General features: G+C 41.6%; 2 protein-coding genes across 3 annotated transcripts in view; one reads left to right on the forward strand and one right to left on the reverse strand.

Annotated features, from left to right (window-relative positions):
• LOC311052532 (sex comb on midleg-like protein 2) overlaps positions 1-411 on the reverse strand; it is a 48588-nt gene extending 48177 nt beyond the window's left edge. For both annotated transcript variants that reach the window (XM_084067528.1, XM_084067527.1), the window contains exon 1: positions 337-411. The gene's annotated coding sequence lies outside the window, so the exon portion shown is untranslated. The remainder of the gene's footprint in view (positions 1-336) is intronic.
• Positions 412-3911: 3500 nt separating this feature from the next.
• On the forward strand, positions 3912-9457 carry LOC311051582 (toll-like receptor 13; the record flags this gene model as incomplete). Its single annotated transcript, XM_084066161.1, has 5 exons — positions 3912-3986; positions 4897-5009; positions 5178-5380; positions 5542-5659; positions 8986-9457. 5 exons carry the CDS (start codon positions 3912-3914, stop codon positions 9200-9202), a joined length of 726 nt encoding a protein of 241 aa, XP_083922287.1. The 3' UTR covers positions 9203-9457.
• Positions 9458-21372: the final 11915 nt, after the last annotated feature.

Here is a 21372-nt window from a genome sequence, read left to right on the forward strand (position 1 = left end):
CCCCCGTCCGGACTCTCTTAATTCCCAGGTGTTTTGCCCAGGTGGGCGTGGTTTTAGGTTAGGTTTGAGTCATACACACACCACGCCCACCTGGGCGAAACACCAAAGAAAGAGGGATTCCCCCCCGTTGCCCGTCACCACAGCAGCACAGCACAGCAGGGCTAAACGAGGCTAACGGGCTAATAAACGCTAGCCCTGCTCTGGTCCACAACACTTTGTGTCGTATCATTATTACTATGATAAAATCATTGTTTTGTATAGCTTCTTTTGAGGCTTTTGTTTTAAAACTCCACATGAATACACCCTAAAGGACGAACTACAATGTGAGTTACTTACTTTATGAAGACAGAAAGAAGAAGTGGAGGGTTCTCTGCTCACACTTTTCTACGTGCGTCAGCTGCCATATTTTTCTTACTCAAAAGTAGTCTAGTGTACACACAGCGGGCTTGCCAGATTCTGCGAGAGAAATAAGCTATTCGGGGTATTTGAAAACAGGCTAAGGCGGCAATTTGAAAACAGCAGATCTACAAGCTCACAATTTGTCTCGCATTTTCAAACAAATTATGATTTTGGGGTAAGAAATAGGTATTTTTTTTTGAAAAAAAACGTGTAACATTTTAACAACACAAATATTTTACGGGGGTCCCTGGCACAACATGTTTTCAGATGGGGGGTCTGATACATATTAATATGGGGGTCCGTCCTTGACATGAAAATGTTTGAGAACCACTGGTTTAAAGTAAACAACATTTAGGAAACAAGCTCCAACTACACTTTAGAAACAAGCCCAAATAAACAACTACACTTTAGTCTAAATAAACAAATACACTTTATAAACAAGCTCAAATAAACAACTACACTTTAGAAACAAGTAATCCCAAATAAGCACTACACTTTAGAAACAAGCCCAAATAAGCAACTACACTTTAGAAACAAGCCCAAATAAACAACTTAACTTTTAGAAACAAACCAAACAGAAAAATAAGCCCCAAGTCGCTTATAATAAGCGGACATGGCAACACTGACACACAGTGAGCCGTAACCTCCTGGCGTCACGAAGCCTGGTTCATATTTACTGTTAACCATTCTAATCCGGTCTTAAAGCCCGCCTTACTGTATCCGGCCATTTTCCGTGAAGACACCTGTTAAAGCACTGTTTCCGTATCCGGCTTAAAAAACTCAGACCGGATCAACAACCTGCAAAGCGACTTGGGATCCACAGTCTACTCGATGCAAAATGTAATGCCAAAGATGGTTACGTCGACAAGAGCGTAGTGGTGGAGGGAGGGCGTGCCCGTGCCGTAGTGACTTAGGCGGGCCAATGAGAGGTCGTTGTCCTGCCCACTGTCCTCGTTTCCAGCCAATCTGCGCTCGATTCTTGTTGCTCATCAGTCTGTCTGTCTGTCTCTATGGTCTGTCTGTTCTCTCCGTTCAGAGGAAGTGAAATGAGTCATCGATCTGTTTCTCTTTCTTTCTTCACTTTCCCTCGGTGCTCGGTGAACGCACCCCCTGCCCCTCCCCCCCACGTCGTTGTATAAAAGCTCATATTTGTCAGTGAACGTGACATCCATTAATAATAATAATAATAACAATAATAATAATTATATATATATATAATATAACGAAAAAACATCACATATACACACACACACACACACACACACACACACACACACACACACACACACACACACACACACACACACACATATTATTATTATTATTATTATTATTATTATATAATTCTATTGAATTTGTATCACGTTTTACTTTTACCTTATATTATATATATTATATTATATTATACCTTTACCTTACATTGTGAATTGTCTTACTAAATAAAGTACATAAATCAATCAATCAATCAATCAATCAATCAAGCAATCAAGCAATCGAGCAATCAATCAATCAATCAATCAATCAATCAATCAATCAACCAACAGGAGTCTCCTCATCTCTCCAGCTCCTTAATGAATAGAAAATACATTTTCAGGTGGGTTGCCAATCTCAGCCAATCAGAAGAGAGAACCCATTTATCAGCTTACAGTGTTCCAGTTCCATTTGTGTCTGCTCATTTCTTTGTGTCATCACTTCCACTTTTTAACATAAGAAACAAGCCAAACAGAAAAACAAGCCCCATACAAATAGGGTTAAAGTGGTTAATGTATATTATACATTATTATAATAATTATATTATAATATAATCATTTATATCTGAAAAGTAACTAGTAACTAAAGTTTTCAAATAATTGTAGTGGAGTAAAACCACAATATTTGCCTCTGAGATGCAGTGGAGTAGAAGTAAAAGTATTGGAAATTGGAAATACTCCAGTGAAGTAAAAAATACCTCAAAATTGTACTATACAGTACTTGAGTAAATGTAGCCTACTTAGTTACTTTACACCACTGTCCCCTTCTGAACATATGCACTTTGTGTCCTATACACACCTGTCACCAACCTTTGAGGTGAGCATGGGCTTTCTTCTAAAAAGAAAATACAGTAATTAGTTTACCCATTTAAATGTCAGGGCCCCATTCAGAATAGGTGAATGGGGCGAAGAATAGGTGAATGGGGTGAATGTGTTATTAGGGTCCCCCTAATAACACATTTTATCTGTTCTATTAATATGTTGGTTTCATGTTCAATGTGTATTTTCAGTCAACCACTGACACACCCTCAATACTTGTAAAACTTGACCTTTGGCTCTGTACTTGGTCTTGCTCTTTCCCCCCCCTCTATAGCCAAAAACAGGCAATCTAGGCGTTGTGAGCTTGTAGATCGGTTATTTTCGGCAAAGGCCCCCCCCCCCCCCCCCCCCCAGAATAAGGATGCTGGGATGAATGTCTCACCCTCATCCAGGAGAGGGCGCCATACCACACATATGCCACTGAGCTGTGACGCAACAGTGTAAATCAGGGGACCCCCCCCCCCCACCCCCACACTATTATTGTATACAATTGTGTTGCAGAACTTTTTTTTGTTGCAGAACTTTTTCATAGATTTCATACATTTCATAGATAGTTGGATTCATGCTGTGTATTTGCAGACAGTTTAACCTTAATTTAAACCATCTATATTTAGTCAACTTGACCGTTGGCTCTGTACTTGGTCTGCTCTTTTCCCCTCTACTCCAACTCTCCGAAAATAGCTTGTAGATCGGCTATATTTGGCTAATGTTCCCCATCATCCAAACATCTCTGAGGACTCTATTCTTTACTCTGACAATGTCACTGCTGGTGTTTCAGTGGATTGTACATATTGTGGTCTCGTTAGCATACCAGACGACATTCCCAGAGACGTTGTATCATTAACACTAGAACACAATAAGATCCAAAAAATACACAGGACAGATCTTTACCATCTGTCAAATCTCACGGATTTGGATTTGAGTTTTAATTCAATAACTCATGTAGATGACGGGGCTTTTGTCCATTTGGTGCAACTTAAAGTGCTCCTCATGTACTTTAACAAACTAACAACACTGACAGACAATATGTTTCAGGGACTGTCTAACCTCTTGATACTGGGCTTGGATTATAACAAAATCAAATCCATCAACCCTGCTGCCTTCCAGTCACTCACCAGCTTACAGGGAATATATCTGAAGTCCAATCAAATGACAGATATCATCACCGTCTTACAAATACCAAGCTTACAGGTGCTGAACTTCGTAATTGATGAGTTAGAGTCTTTTCAGTCAAAGGATCTGCCATTAAACATGTCCTCTGAGCTCAGGGAGTTAGTAATTCATTCATTTTCGATAAAAAAGTTTAGCATCACAACAGCTGTATTTCCACATCTTAAGACAATCGACCTGTCAGAATGTTGTAATGAATCTGGATGGGAGTGGGACATACCAGACACATATTTTATAAGGAATATAACCACAGTGTATTTGGCTAGTCCCATGATGTCATTTAACACCATCAGAAAGGCTCTACAGAGCCTTGATTCACTGGAGAACCTATATCTGGGATCGTGGGATGTGTGGATAGACAGAGATCTCTTAAAGATTGTCTGTAAAATACCCACACTGAGGTCACTCATAATGGAAGTTAGATTCAATGACAGCCTTAGTGAAACACTGTCACATTGTACTCAGCTTACTAACCTGGTCCTGGATCTATCATATAATGCCCTGACTGAACTGTCTAAGGATTCAATAAAACAAATGAAACAATTGAGTCACCTGAACCTAGCCAACAACCACCTTTCCAAAGTGCCAGACGATATTAAGAATCTCTCCATGCTTAAAATCCTCGACCTGAGTAACAATCGTATTAATGATTCAAGTTGCTCAGACTTCTTAAATTTAACCAGACTCACACACCTTCATCTAGATAACAACCACATACATGAACTCAAACCGTGTGTTTTTCAGCATCTTATTGAATTAAAGGTTCTAAATCTGAATCACAATTTAATTAAGACGTGTGGCACCACATTCATAGACTGGCCTACAGAAACTAGAATCTTTGGATTTAAGAATGAATGACATTGCATACCCCACCGAAGGGAATTTCATGAGTCTGAAATCGCTCAAGCACTTAGACATGGAATACAATAACTTGGCTGCCGTCAAACGATGGAACAACAACTTTATTGAAGGACTAGATGAACTTGAAACACTTAGTCTAAATTTTAACCCCAAAATGACATCTTCAACTCCCAATGAGTTACAATGGCAAAACTATAATACCACTTTACTGCAGAGCCTGAAGAGCTTAACAATACAATACAATACATCACTATTTCAAGATACTTTATGGCACATGCTCTCAATAATGAAACATTTGGAACATTTGAATGTTTCCCATGGTATAGACCAGGACCAAGACTCATTTCAATATGTACCACAGCTGAAGACTCTTTCCTTAATAAACTGTAATCTGAAGTCCCTGGATTTCCTGGCACAAGCCAATCTGACTAGACTCCCCTGGCTGGACCTGAGCCAGAATGAGTTGACGGTGATCAATGTCTCTGTGTTCAGTTTTCTCCCTGCTCTCAGGTATATTAACATGGCTGACAACCCTTTAGCTTGTGATTGTTCTAATGCTGACTTTGGTCAGCATTAGAACACTAGCTTGGTGGTGGACACTAGCTTCATCTGCTTCCTTTCCTCCACTTGTGTGATTGTGCTAACTCTGCTAACATGCTTCACCTACCACTTCCTGAGGTCGCATCTTCTCTATACCCACTACCTCTTCCTGGCCTTCCTTCATGATGCCAAGGAAAGAAAGAGGGGGTCTCCTCAGCACTACGATGCCTTCATCTCCTACAACGTTCACGATGAGCTCTGGGTTTGCAGAGAAATGCTTCCAGTGCTGGAGGGAGAGCAGGGCTGGAGGCTCTGTCTGCACCACCGAGACTTCCTACCAGGTACAAACCTCTCTCTGTCTCTAAATAATATTGTATTTATATAAAGTCTTCAGTGGCATTATTATTACAGTATGTAGGCTAATAATATCTATCTATCCGTCTCTCAAGAAGTGAAATAGTTTTGAATCTGGTGTGAATAATGTCTGTTTTTTTGTTTCCAGGTAAACCCATCATAGAGAACATTACAGATGCCATCTATGGCAGCAGAAAGACCATCTGTGTGATCAGCCGTCCTTACCTGGAGAGTGAATGGTGCTCTAGAGAGATCCAGATGGCCAGGTGGGGGCGCCATTTGTCTGATGTGTCACTGTAAAATCCAAGAAAAAAATATAGCTGCAAGCAGCGATAATACGGGGCCAGTGAGAGAGAGACAGACAGACATGGAAACTGGAGAGAGAGAGAGAGAGAGAGAGAGAGAGAGAGAGAGAGAGAGAGAGAGAGAGATGGAAACTGGAGAGAGAGAGAGAGAGAGAGAGAGAGAGAGAGAGAGAGAGAGAGAGAGAGCCATGGAAACGGAATAGATTGAAGAGAGACATGGAAACGGAATAGATTGATGAGAGAGAGAGAGATGGAAACAGAATGGATAGATTGGACATCTCAACCTATTGCCATTAACAGGAATCGAACTCTCAACCTTCGGACTAGGATAAGGATAATTCCTTTTAACAGGTCGTTCATGAAAGTCCTTGTGGTCTTGTTTCCAATGAGAACCTGTGAGCAATTAGGGGTTAAGAGTGTTGCTCAGGGACAAATTTAATTTCATCGACGCATATGCTGGGATGGCCTGGAATCGAACCTGGGGCAACCAGGGCCTCTGGTTCCCTAGGCGTGCTCACTAACCACCCAGCTATGGCCGCCCCATGATAGGCTAATAGGCTGCAACACTACCTATAGTGCTATAGCTTTGTCCAGGCTGATGTTGTCTGTTGAAGATCATAAACTCTTGTCTTCTGTCATGAACCAAGCCAACACTAAGATCACTCGTTCACAAACCATTTACCAATAGAGAAATTGTATGTCTCCTCGCTACCGAAAACAGTGAAAGCAGCCGATCTACAAGCTCAGAAACACGTTGCTATCTGAAAAGTTTTGAGATTGTAGATCGGCTATTTTCAGAATGAAGTATGTCATACGTAAAAAACGTACTCTCAAATAAGCATTTCAGGTTATCTTTACCATTTGCACATGTATTCATTGATACAGTCATGTTGTTTGCAATTCAACTTAAATTAAGTCTACATCAAGTGAGGCTTGAACTGGCGACCTTGAGATTGTGAGGCATTCATTTAAGGGAGACGCCATTGGCCCAACAGACAAGTAACTGTGAAAAAGGAGATCACACAGATGATACAGTTTCACGCAAATAGCTGAAAATCCTGGGTTTAAGTGTTTTTCAAACTGCTCAAAATTGCGGACAATCTAAGGGCGGAGCTTAATGGTCAAATCGATACGTGTGTTCCTCATGAGTCAAGGCACATGTGTAAGCAAGTTTCACGACTTTCGGCCAAACGAGGCATGACTTATGCCTGTTTAAAGTCTGCATTTAAAAAAAATTGCTATAGCGTCCCCTTTTGGCCAATTGGAGTAAGATTGGTTTCAGTGATATTTGGAATGACCCTGTACATTTCTGCAAAGTTTCAAAGAAATGTGAGTCTGCATGTATGTTTTAGGCACAGATGAATAATTTTCATAAAACTGTAATAGTTAAAATCTATCTCCTCCTGGGATTTTTGAGCAATCTGCACGAAACGTTTACCACTTGAACTTTGGACCTCTGCCTACAAACATTTCCAACGGATTTTCCATAAGTGAAAAAATGCAGAAGTTAGGAGCCAATGACTGTTTTTCATATAATTCAAAATGGTGGGAGATCTAAAGGTCAGAGGTCAAAAGTCAGACCACGAAAGTTGTCGGGCATGAAGAGACGCATGTGTGTATCGAAGTTTCATGGTTGTAGGTCAAACAGGGCATGAGTTGTACCTGTTCAAAGTTGGCACTTTCAATTGAGTGCTATAGCGCCACCCTTTGACGAATGAGTGTGAGAATTATTTCTTGGTAGTTTTTCATGAGCATCTACCATATGGCCGAGTTTCGTAAAAAGCGTATGCACGGTTAAGCCAGAACTGGCAAAAACAAGTATTTTTCAAACTGCTCAAAATTGCGGAAAATCTAAGGGCGGAGCTTAATGGTCAAATCGATACGTGTGTTCCTCATGAGTCAAGGCACATGTGTAAGCAAGTTTCACGACTTTCGGCCAAACGAGGCATGACTTATGCCTGTTTAAAGTCTGCCTTTTCAAAAAATTGCTATAGCGCCCCCTTTTGGCCAATTGGAGTAAGATTGGTTTCAGTGATATTTGGAATGACCCTGTACATTTCTGCAAAGTTTCAAAGAAATGTGAGTCTGCATGTATGTTTTAGGCACAGATGAATAATTTTCATAAAACTGTAATAGTTAAAATCTATCTCCTCCTGGGATTTTTGAGCAATCTGCACGAAACGTTTCGTACTTGAACTTTGGACCACTTTCTACAAAAATTTCCAACGGATTTTCCATAAGTGAAAAAATGCAGAAGTTAGGAGCCAATGACTGTTTTTCATATAATTCAAAATGGTGGGAGATCTAAAGGTCAGAGGTCAAAAGTCAGAGTGTGAAAGTTGTTAAGCATGAGGAGACGCATATGTGTATCCAAGTTTCATGGCTGTAGGTCAAACAGGGCATGAATTGTACCTGGTCAAAGTTGGCATTTTCAATTGAGTGCTATAGCGCCACCTTTGGACGAAAGATTGTGAGAATTATTTTTCGATCGTTTTTCATGACCATCTACCATATGGCCGAGTTTCGTAAAAACCGACAGCGCGGTTCAGCCAGAACTGCGAAAAGTGGCAGAAGAAGAAGTGACAGAATAATGTGAATAACAATACGTGTCCAGAGCAGAGCTCTGGCCCCGTAAATATGAGGGCCACATTTAGACACATGAAAGAGGCAACACAATTTGTGTATATTATGCTGAATTGACTTTCATTCTTTTCATTCGTTATTTTTTTTTAGGGTATAGAAATATACGCTTTAATGCATTTATGTGGCAGTGTCACACTAAACTTTATTTACTGTAAATAAAGCATAAAGTAAATATTTTTAAATGAAAGTAGTAGTTTGTCTCAATGTAAATAAAGTGTTACTTAACCCATTAAGACCGGGAACGCATCTGTGTCATTTTTAGATTTCTTTGGCTATTAAAAAATAGCAGATATACAAGCCCATAGCACGGCACCGAGTGCCGCACTATGAGCTTGTAGATCTGCTATTTCTTTTAAATCTTTCAAATTTGTGCAAATCTTTGAATATATATGTTTTATAAAGTGAACATTTGTAACTCAAATATATATATATATTCAAACTAAAGATTTGCACAAATTGTCCCGATCAAAAATAAATAAATAGCTCATATCTACAAGTTCATGAGTGCCGTGCCATGAGCTTGTACTGTATATCTGCTATTTTTGAATAGCCAAAGAAATCAAAAAAATTACACAGATGCGTTCCTGGTCTTATGTAAATGAAAGCTGACTGAGTGTAAATGTCCTCTGGTCTCCTGTGTGCAGCTACCGTCTGTTTGATGAACAGAAGGACGTATTGATCCTGGTGTTTCCGGAGGACATTCCAGCCCACCAGCTGTCTCCCTACTATCACATGAGGAGGCTGGTGAAGAGACACACCTACCTGAGCTGGTCCCAGGCTGGACAGCACCCTGGACTGTTCTGGCAGAACCTACGCAGAGCTCTGGACACACCTCACACTGACCTGGGTTTGAATGAATAATCTGATATTTCATGTAATCATGTTACGGTGAATGTGAATGAAAGGGGAATCTGGTGGGGAATTTAATTGTTTTTTAAAGGGTTTCATTGTTTGCTGTTACAAATGAACAGACAGTGCCAGTGTTAGCTGTTACCTGCTTGTATTTTTTATTCAAAATGAACTTTTAAAGCACCTCTTAAGACTCACCTCTTTAAGTAGGCCTATTTGTTTTTTCTTAATTTTCTTCTTTAATTAACCAAATTTTTAATGATTCTGTTTGGAAATTATGTTTTTATTTCACTTTACCTTCTGTTGGATTTTATAATGTTGTGTTGTTGTCGTACTTTGTCATTTAATTTAATGTAATTCCCTTTCATGTCATGTATTGTTTATTTAGCAGCGATCATGTACATTTAAAAGAAGGATTTACAAATAATACAATAGGGGTAATAGAGGCTGGTGAGATCATGACAGTGTTGATTTACCAGAAGAAGTTGATTGTTCAAAGGTTGTTCTCCTGAATACAGCCTCTCACTGAGGCTCTATTCTCCCTAACTTCACATTTACGTGTGATGTCTTTCTTCATTGCTCATTACCATATTAATCAGCTTTGATATATGCATACATGATATATAATCTAGCTTAATTAATGGTATTATTTTCTCATTTAAAGCATTCATTATTTGCATTATACTCATTTGCATACATTTTACTGATCATGTTGCTCCTTTATATACAAATTGTTTTGAACATATTTCTTTGGTAATTAGTGTCTTTGCTAAGATGGATTTTTATATTTGTATTGATAACTTCTAATACATGTTTGAAAAGCACTGAAGTACTGTGATTTGCTCATTTTATGATGTAATGATATCATGCATTATTGACTGAATTTGAATTGTTATTAAAGTATGCATACAGTATTATCATCCACATTGCATCTTCATCCGATGGTAAGACTGCATACACCTACCAAAAGAGGTCCTGGAACCAAAAATGATTCTATACAGTTGCTCTCTTCCTATACCAGTGGTTCTCAAACTATTTCATGTCAAGGACCCCCAAATTGACACTTATTATCCTGCGGACCCCCATTTGAAAAAGATATGCCAGGGACCCCCATAAGAGAAGATTTTTACGGCTCTAGCAGTGATTCTCAACCATTTTAATTTCATGGACCCCCCAGTTTAACATGCATTAGGCTACGGACCCCATTTAATGGCATCTCTATCTCTGGGAGCCCAATTCATATTATAAAATCAATGTTAATTTAACTCTGAGAGTTACAAACCCATAAGGGTCCATTTGGTTCCTATCCATCATTTAGCTGGGGACCCCCTGGAACCCCCTCAAGTACCCCTTGAGAACCAATGTCCTATACCATCCATCCATCCATCTTCATGTGGTGGACTTTTTTTTGGTCACATTTTTCACTTAAGTAAAAGTATCAATACTGCAATCTAGAAATAGTATGTTACAAGTAAAAGTCCGCAATTAAAAATGTACTTGAGTAAAAGTGCAAACGTTTTGGTACAAAAATATACTTAAAGTACCAAAAGTAGAAAGTACTCATTATCCCATCTCACAAGTTTTCAAATGTCTAAAATGTATTAAAATCTTTTGATAGCAGATCTATAAGCTCACAATGCGTCGCACGAAGCGCATTGTGAGCTTGTAGATCGGCTATTTTCAAATGGCCGTAATGTATATAAGGGCTGAAGTGGGTAATGTATGTTTTTGTGATAATTATTAAAATCTACAGTAACTCAAGTTTTCAAATAATTGTAGTGGAGTAAAAGTACAATATTTGCCTCTGGGATGTAGTGGAGTAGAAGTAAAAGTAATGAAAATTGGAAATACTCCAGTAAAGTAAAGATACCTCAAAATTGTAAATGTAAGTAGAGGCCAGCCGCCCGTCTGAGAAACATAATTTCGGGCCGATTGTAGGCCTATCTGCCATCTTGTTCTTTCGGTCATGACCCACACACACTTCATAACCATAGGCAAGAGTATAATAATAATACTAATAATACATTTTATTTGTAACGCACTTTATATTTGAAACAAATCTCAAAGTGCTACAGATTAAAAACAAAAAAAGAAAGAATAAAACAACAATAATAATAAACAGTGTAATGAATAAACTTCAAATCAAGTCAGCAAAACACAGTAGAAGTTTAAAAAGATAAAAACAACTACATCTCTATCTAGGCAAATGCCTTGTTAAAAAGGAAGGTTTTTAGGCCCCTTTTAAAAATGTCAATGGACTGTGGTGCTCTCAGATGGTCCGGGAGGGCATTCCACAGTCTAGGTGCTGCTGAGCAGAAGGCCCGATCCCCCATGGTGCGGAGATTTGTTGTGCGGGGCTCAAGTGAGTTTGAGTTTCTTGAGCGGAGTGAGCGGGTGGAGCGGGTGGAGTTCGGGGGTTAGTGTAGGAAAGAAGATTGACCGGTACACAGATATTATGAATGAATACATCAGGGGTCTTCAACGTTTTCAGGCCAATGACCCCCTAGCTGAGAGAGAGATGAAGCAGGGACCCCCTCAATATCGTATGAAATTGTTTTTCAGATTCAACATTTTTTGTTTACTTGGTCTGCTCTTTTTTCCCTCTACACCTATAGCCTCTTTGCCAAAAATAGCCGATCTACAAGCTCACAATGCCTCGCAGCGCGAGGCGTTGTGAGCTTGTAGATCTGCTATTTTTGGCTAAAGTTCTCCTCAGAAAAGGGATATTAGGGTTCAAGTGGTTAAGGTAAAAAGAACAATCAAATCACACAAATATTTGGCGGACCCCCTGTAGTAACTCTGAGGACCCCCTAGGGGTCCCGGACCCCCTGTTGAAGACCCCTGAAATACATATTGATTATTGCACATAATGAAGATGTACACAGACAGACAGGGCATATAGAAAACGGTATACATGGAACCCAAAAAGGTTACATATTGATTGAAATGCTCTTTTCTTTTCTTTGCAATACTGCAGCTGATCACTATATGCTTGCCTTTAATTGTAGACGTTTCGCTCTTCATGACAGCAATCCTGATGCCAATTAAAGCGTAGTGATTTTTGTGTTGCATTCAGAATGTTTAAAAAAAAAATACATATACACTGTGTTACACAGTATATGTTGCACCTGCCAAAAGGCTAGACATGTATGCATATAGCTTGTAATAGTTTAAAAAAAACATATTTAATTTTATTTATTTTGAAAGAACCCACAATATTGTTTTAATAGAACCTAGTTCCATTTAGAGCTTTACTGTAGTTTAGTACAGTAAATGTACACAGCATGTCCGTGCACTCGTTGCTTTAATCAAACTGTGAATCAATTTAAAGTCCCTCAGAGTTACAGTGGTGGCTCCAGAACCCTAGGTTGAGAAACAGTGTCCTAGCTCAGTGTGCTCAAACTTTGTGAAGGACCCCCAAAATGATATGTATTTGGCCGCGGACCCCCATCTCAAAATATGTTGTTCCAGGGAGCCCCAGACGCAAAGATTTGAGTTACAAATGCTCACTTAAATATATAAATATATATTCAAAGGTTTGCACACATTTTCAAGATTTTTCAAAAATAGCAGATCTACAAGCTCATATGAGCTCGCTATGAGCTTGTAGATCTGCTATTTTTGAATAGCCACAGTATAAAAGGTTAAAAGTATCGTGATGCTATGTTAACACATTTTGCAGGGGGCCCCCTGGAACCCCCTCAAGGACCCCCGGGGGTCCCCGGACCCCACTTTGAGAACCAATGTCCTAGCTATAGTTCACATTCCTTGTGGAGGGCTTCGCTGTGACCTTGTGTCCAGTCTGGTGAGGTCTTCTCTCATCTGACCACATTCTTCTCATGGAAGACATGGAACCGTGGTTCTCCCCCCGACGGGGCCCCCCCAGCAAAATAGCCGACCTATAAAAGCTCACAACTTGATGCCCACACAACCTGTGCGGACTTGGGGGTCCCTGGCACCACATATTTTCAGTTGGCAAGGGGGTCCACGGACAAATACATATGAATTATTGGGGGTCCTTGACATGAAAATGTTTGAGAACAGCTGTCTTTTCTGTCTCTTAACGGCCTCTTTTTTCTGTGTTGTGAATTGTCTTTGCACTCAGAGCTGATTAAACTCTGTCAAATGTGAAATATCTTACGTGGCTCGTTTTACACTTCAGATTCAATCTCCTCCATCTTAGACGTTGATACGTGCTGACCTGCAGTCCAGTGGTGGCAAAAGTACTCAAATGTTTTACTTAACCCATTGAGACCTGAAGCCGATTCTACATGTCTCCTAAATCCCAACAGTTTTCTGAAAAACGTATGTTTCTATATCAGTGGTGCTCAATCTTTTTCATGTCAAGGACCCCCAAAATTATATGTATTTGGCCGCGGACCCCCATCAAAATATGTTGTTCCAGGGACCCCCCAGAAGCAAAGATTTGAGTTAAAAATGTTCGCTTTAAAAATATATATATTCAAAGATTTGCACACATTTTCACGAATTTCCAAAAATAGCAGATCTACAAGCTCGTAGCGCCGCGCTATGAGCTTGTAGATCTGCTATTTTTGAATAGCCCAAAGTGTAAAATAATGCTTTTTAGCTCAAACATCTCTTTTTTAATTATGTTGATAACTGAGTGAACACTGGACTTATTGACCACTTCCACTTGCTCTATTCATTTTGTCCACACGAGGGCGACAAAGACAGTTGAATAAAATACACTGCATTAGTTCAATATTTAGATCAATGTTATGTTTCAAACCCATGCAGTCAGTCAGTCAGTCAGTCAGTCAGTTCAACAGCTCACTGTGTAGAGCAGGGGTCTTCAACGTTTTCAGGCCAAGGACCCCCTAGCTGAGATAGAGATGAAGCAGGGACCCCTTACTCTATATTGTATAAAATTGTGTATCAGATTAAAGTTTTTTTTTAAACTTAAGTCTGCTCTTTTTTCCCTCGACACCTATAGCCTCTTTGCCAAAAATAGCTGATCTACAAGCGCGAGGCGTTGAGAGCTTGTAGATCTGCTATTTTCGGCTAATGTTCCCCTCAGAAAAGGAATTCTAGGGTTTAAGTTTAAGTTACGGTTTAAAAAAACTAAATCCTATCACACAAAGATTTGGCGGACCCCCAATAGTAGCTCTGAGGACCCCCTAGGGGTCCCGGACGCCCTGTTGAAGACCTCTGGTGTAGAGACACACTGCATGATCCAAAGGTCCTGGGTTCAAATCCTACAAATAGCTGATCTACATTTTGAAGAATCTTACAATTTCTTAATACTTTTCAAAATTTTAAACACATTTTATAGGAAGGGGGAAAACAATACATTACAAATTCCACTTAAGCCCCATTTCAAATATAATGAACATAGTAGATCTAGATATAGTGACAATAGCTCATCTACAAGCTCACAACATGCCGCATTTAGACGTGCTGTGAGCTTGTAGATTAGCTTAGTTTTTTTCTGGCATTTTCCCCCCGATTTATATGAATCAGATTTGGATCACATTCCTAAGTGGTTTGAAATGAGATTCTAATGAGATTTCTGAACACTCGTACACTGAGCTTGATTCATACTTTGTCAGTACAACGGTGTCACTCAGAAAATAGCAGATCTACAAGCATCAGTTTTTACGCGTATGTACTTTTGTTTGGTTAAATTTCACATCCACAGACAAACGTAAACATTTCCATACTCCTCTTTTGCTGGACAATAGATAGAGGATGAAATGCATAATGTATTAAATAATATAAAGGTTACGTCAAATTTGTATTTGATGCAACCTGCATTTTTCAATTGATTGCTATAGCACCACCCTTTGGGCAATGGTTGTGCGCTTCGTGTCTTCGCCATTTCACATATATCCTCTACCATATTGCAGAGTTTTGTAAAAACTGACTGCATTGTTGGCATATGGAAAAACGGTGGAAGAGTAAAACAGAGAAACAAGAGGGGACCTTGGCCCCCTAATGAAGACTAGATACAGTACCATAGCATTAAGTGCTTGGCCCCCTAATGAAGACTAGATACAGTACCATAGCATTAAGTGCTTGGCCCCCTAATGAAGACTAGATACAGTACCATAGCATTAAGTGCTTGGCCCCCTAATGAAGACTAGATACAGTACCATAGCACTAAGTGCTTGGCCCCCTAATGAATACTACATACAGTACCATAGCATTAAGTGCTTGGCCCCCTAATGAAGACTACATACAGTACCATAGCACTAAGTGCTTGGCCCCCTAATGAAGACTAGATACAGTACCATAGCATTAAGTGCTTGGCCCCCTAATGAAGACTAGATACAGTACCATAGCACTAAGTGCTTGGCCCCCTAATGAAGACTACATACAGTACCATAGCATTAAGTGCTTGGCCCCTAATGAAGACTAGATAAAGTAACTTGACAAATGTTTCCAAGTTGCCAAGAACAAAACATTTTGAGATGGGGGTCCACGACCAAATACATGTATAAAAATGTTTTCTAAAGCCTAACAGTATGTTGCTATATCAGTGGTGCTCCAACTTTTCCATGTCAAGGACCCCCAAAATTATATGCATTTGGCCGCGGACCCCCATCTCAAAGTATGTTGCTTCAGGGACCCCCAGAAGCACTAAACAGGAGTTAAACAGGTTAGCTTTAAAACATACATAGGCCTGTTTCTATGTTCTTGACAGTCAGTGTGCCATACCAACATTACATTCAATCATTACACCATATCAAAATGAAAATATTTCCAACTTTTGACTTACTCTTTTTTTTCTCCTTAAAATCGGTTTAATGCTTACTTTATGCTCTGTTCTACGATGTTGTCGCAGGCTGAAAAAAACAGATCTACAAGCCCACAAAGCGTCTCATTGTGAGCTTGTAGATCTTAACAGCTTACATTGTATAAACTAGTGCCATATTGCGTCATCTCTTTTTAGCGGCGCTAGCCGCTCTATACCTTTAGGTATAGAGCGGATATTAGCCCTCTATACCTGGCTTTTGCGTCAACGTTCTGATTGGTCAGGCTCGCCAAGGTTCTGATTGGTCAGGCTCGCCAAGGTTCTGATTGGTCAGGCTCGCCAAGGTTCTGATTGGTCAGGTCCGTCAACGTTCTGATTGGTCAGGCTCGCCAAGGTTCTGATTGGTCAGGTCCGTCAACGTTCTGATTGGTCAGGCTCGCCAAGGTTCTGATTGGTCAGGTCCGTCAACGTTCTGATTGGTCAGGCTCGCCAAGGTTCTGATTGGTCAGGTCCGTCAACGTTCTGATTGGTCAGGTCCGTCAACGTTCTGATTGGTCACTATTCATGACATCACTATGTTACCCATACAGCATGGGTGCCCCATACACTGCTGTATGGGGCACCCATACAGCAGTGTTTCCCAAACACTGGGTCGGGACCCATTTGTGGGTCACGGACCAATTTTTAGCGGCGCTAGCCGCTCTATACCTTTAGGTATAGAGCGGATATTAGCCCTCTATACCTGGCTTTTGCGTCAACGTTCTGATTGGTCAGACACGTCAACAAAGTGATTGGTCAAGCTTCACGTGACACGTGGCTATAAACACATTATAAACACTTATTGATGACAAAATGTATCAAAGGCGCCGCTACCTTCACACAGGTGTGATTTTTTAATATGTTGATAACTGAGTGAACGCTGGATTTATTGACCACTTCCACTTGCTCTATTCATTTTGTCCACACGAGGGCAACAAAGAGTGTTGAATAAAATACACTGTATTAGTTCAATGGATTTAGATCAATGTTGTGTTCCTAACCCAGTCAGTCAGTCAGTCAGTCAGTCAGTCAGTCAGTCAGTCAGGCAGTCAGTCAGTGTTGCCTGGTTTCAGACGAATCTGCCATTGCAAAAATAAATGATCTACGCAGTGATATTAGTCTGGCCACGCCAGGCAACATTAGTACCTCTAAAGCAGTGTTTCCAAAACTGGGGTTTGGGACAGTGGTGTGTTCTAAGTTTTTTCGGAGGGTATACGATACGATGCGCGTGGTCGTGGGTTTACACTCGCACGTTTTCAATGAAATGGTTATTAGACTGTATGCGCTTTTCCCAAAAAAAATCTGGACTGTTTACGGCATATACAGCGTGTAACGGTAGAACACACTACTGGTTTGGGACCCCCAGGGGGTCCCTAGATGATTAGCTTAATGGGCAACATTGTTTACTCACTCTTAAACAAATCAACATACAGTATAAGCGTATACAGGGTATCTGCACATTTATAATGTTACAATTTAATGACTTTTAAGACCTTTTTAAAACCAAATTGTCAAATATTACGTAAGAAAGAGGCAAACATTGTGAAAATAGTCGATCTACAAGCTCACAACGCCTCACACTGAGAGGCGTTGTGAGCTTGTAGATCGGCTATTTTCACAATGTTTATCCATGGAACCGAGTCAAACTAAATGTAATGCCTACATCTCCAAGTCCAAGTGCTGGTCAGGGTGGGGGGTCCCCAAGTTCAGATGTGATTATTTTGGGGGGTACCTGCAAATGACTACACTTACAAATACACTTTTAACCTAAATGTAACCATCAGGACACCTCAGGGACTTGAACCCCGTCCTAGTGAACCAGGAGTGCCATACCAGTGTCTTTTACCTCTTTGACTCTTACAGACAGTGGTGGAAACATTACTCAATTTATTTACTTAAGTAAAAGTATCAATACTGCAATGTAGAAGTACTCTGTTGAAAGTAAAAGTACGGAATTCAAAATGTACTAAAGTACCAAAAGTAGAAAGTACTCATTTTGCAGAATGTCCCATTTCACAAAGTTTTCGAATGTATAAAATGCATAAAAATCTTTTTGAAAATAGCAGATCTACAAGCTCACAATGAGTCGCATCGCGACGTCCATATAAATGATATCACAATATACTAAAGGTCATTTGTACAACGTTTTTCCGATGTACGGCATTCAGCTTTTGGAAGCAGAGTTTAAATCAGTGGTTCTGGGACTTTTTCGTGCCAAGGATCCCCAAATTGCCCCCTCCCCCCCCCCCCCCCCCATCTGAAAATGTTTTTCAAAATCTATAATCAAAATGACACAGACGCTTTCCCGGTTTTAATGGGTTAAATGGCCTGTCTTGGTTTAAAGCCCACTCACCACGACAAGGTGCAGGCCGAGAGTGGGGACACCCCCACCTCCCCCCTCTGTGGGGGGGGGGGGTGGGGATTGGGGGTTGGGGGTGGTGGGGGGATTGCAAACAGACGTACAGGGATGCCACATAGATTGAAAACAGACGTATTATATATATTACAATACATTACAAACAGAAGTAAATAGATATTACATATATTATTACAATATAATACAAACAGAAGTAAATATATATTACATATATTACAATATATTACAAACATAAGTGAGACTCAGGCTTCTTCTTCTTTCGTTTATCATCATTAGATGTCCAGCTCAATAACGTGCAGCCACTTCCTCATCTCGGGTCCCCCATCAAAGAGGCCGGCCTACGATGGTGGTCTGTACAAGACTAAGAGGTGATTATGTGATCGGCAGATCGGCAGGGTTCTGGATACGGGGCTGCAGGCTCTGGATACAAAGTTATGGATCCAGGGTTCTGGATACGGGGTTGCAGGCTCTGGATACAAAGTTATGGATGGATAGGACACTTCGACAGACGGGATGGATGGATAGGACACTTCGACCGACGGGATAGATGGATGGATAGGACACTTCGACAGACGGGATGGATGGATAGGACACTTCGACAGACGGGATAGATGGATGGATAGGACACTTCGACAGACGGGATAGATGGATGGATAGGACACTTCGACCGACGGGATGGATGGATAGGACACTTCGACCGACGGGATAGATGGATGGATAGGACACTTCGACAGACGGGATAGATGGATGGATAGGACACTTCGACCGACGGGATGGATGGATGGATAGGACACTTCGACCGACGGGATGGATGGATGGATAGGACACTTCGACCGACGGGATGGATGGATGGATAGGACACTTCGACAGCCGGGGTGGATGGATGGATAGGACACTTCGACCGACAGGGTGGATGGATGGATAGGACACTTCAACCGACGGGATGGATGGATGGATAGGAAACTTCGACCGACGGGATGGATGGATGGATAGGACACTTCGACCGACGGGATGGATGGATAGGACACTTCGACCGACAGGGTGGATGGATGGATAGGACACTTCAACCGACGGGATGGATGGATGGATAGGAAACTTCGACCGACGGGATGGATGGATGGATGGATAGGACACTTCGACCGACGGGATGGATGGATGGATAGGACACTTCGACAGACGGGATGGATGGATGGATGGATAGGACACTTCGACCGACGGGATGGATGAATGGATGGATAGGACACTTCGACAGACGGGATGGATGGATGGATAGGAAACTTCGACCGACGGGGTGGATGGGATGGATAGGACACTTCAACCGACGGGATGGATGGATGGATAGGATACTTCGACAGGTTGCAGGCTCTGGATACAAAGTTATGGATACAGGGTTCTGGATACAGGACTGCAGGCTCTGGATACAAAGTTATGGATACAGGGTTCTGGATACTGGGCTGCAGGCTCTGGATACAAAGTTATGGATACAGGGTTCTGGATACTGGGCTGCAGGCTCTGGATACAAAGTTATGGATACAGGGTTCTGGATACGGGGCTGCAGGCTCTGGATACAAAGTTATGGATACAGGGTTCTGGATACGGGGCTGCAGGCTCTGGATACAAAGTTATGGATACAGGGTTCTGGATACGGGGCTGCAGAGGACGCTGCAGAGACCAATCAGTCATCCAGGCTCTGGATAAATTGCTAACAGACCTACACGGACGTCACATAGATTGCAAACAGACGTAAACAGATATTACATATTACATTACAAAGAGAAGTAAATACATATTACATATATTACATATAATACAAACATAAGTGAGACTCAGGCTTCTTCTTTCGTTTATCATCATTAGATGTCCAGCTCAATGACGTGCAGCCACGCCCTCATCTCGGGTCCCAGATCAAAGAGGCCGGCCTCCGATGGTGGTCTGTACAGGACACAGAGGTGATTATGTGATCGACAGATCGGCAGGGTTCTGGATACAAAGTTATGGATACAGGGTTCTGGATACGGGGCTGCAGAGGACGTTGCAGAGACCAATCAGTCATCATTCCCACCAACTGGTAGTTCCTCATCATTGCTGCCACTTGTAATGTCTTCCCTGTCTCATACATGGTTCTCACGTTCCACGGATGGATGGATAAGACACTTACATAGACGGGGTGGATGGATGGATAGGACACTTCGACCGACGGGATGGATGGATGGATAGGACACTTACATAGACGGGATGGATGGATGGATAGGACACTTTGACAGACGGGGTGGATGGCTGGATGGATAGGACACTTCGACCGACGGGATGGATGGATGGATAGGAAACTTCGACAGACGGGATGGATGGATGGATAGGACACTTCGACAGGCGGGATGGATGGATGGATAGGACACTTCGACAGACGGGATGGATGGATAGGACACTTTGACAGACAGGATGATGGATGGATAGGACACTTCAACAGACGGGATGGATGGATGGATAGGACACTTCAACCGACGGGATGGATGGATGGATAGGACACTTCGACAGACGGGATGGATGGATTGGACACTTCGACAGACGGGATAGATGGATGGATAGGACACTTCGACCGACGGGATGGATGGATAGGACACTTTGACCGACGGGATAGATGGATGGATAGGACACTTCGACCGACGGGATGGATGGATGGATAGGACACTTCGACCGACGGGGTGGATGGATGGATAGGAAACTTCGACCGACGGGGTGGATGGATGGATAGGACACTTCGACCGACGGGGTGGATGGATGGATAGGACACTTCGACCGACAGGGTGGATGGATGGATAGGACACTTCGACCGACGGGGTGGATGGATGGATAGGACACCTCGACCGACGGGGTGGATGGATGGATAGGACACTTCGACCGACGGGGTGGATGGATGGATAGGACACTTCGACCGAAAGGGTGGATGGATGGATAGGACACTTCAACCGACGGGATGGATGGATGGATAGGACACTTCGACAGACGGGATGGATGGAAGGATAGGACACTTCGACCGACGGGATGGATGGA

This window comes from Gymnoscopelus microlampas, assembly GCF_963454915.1.
Source record: "Gymnoscopelus microlampas genome assembly, chromosome: 9".
In the NCBI taxonomy this organism is placed as follows: Eukaryota; Metazoa; Chordata; class Actinopteri; order Myctophiformes; family Myctophidae; genus Gymnoscopelus; species Gymnoscopelus microlampas.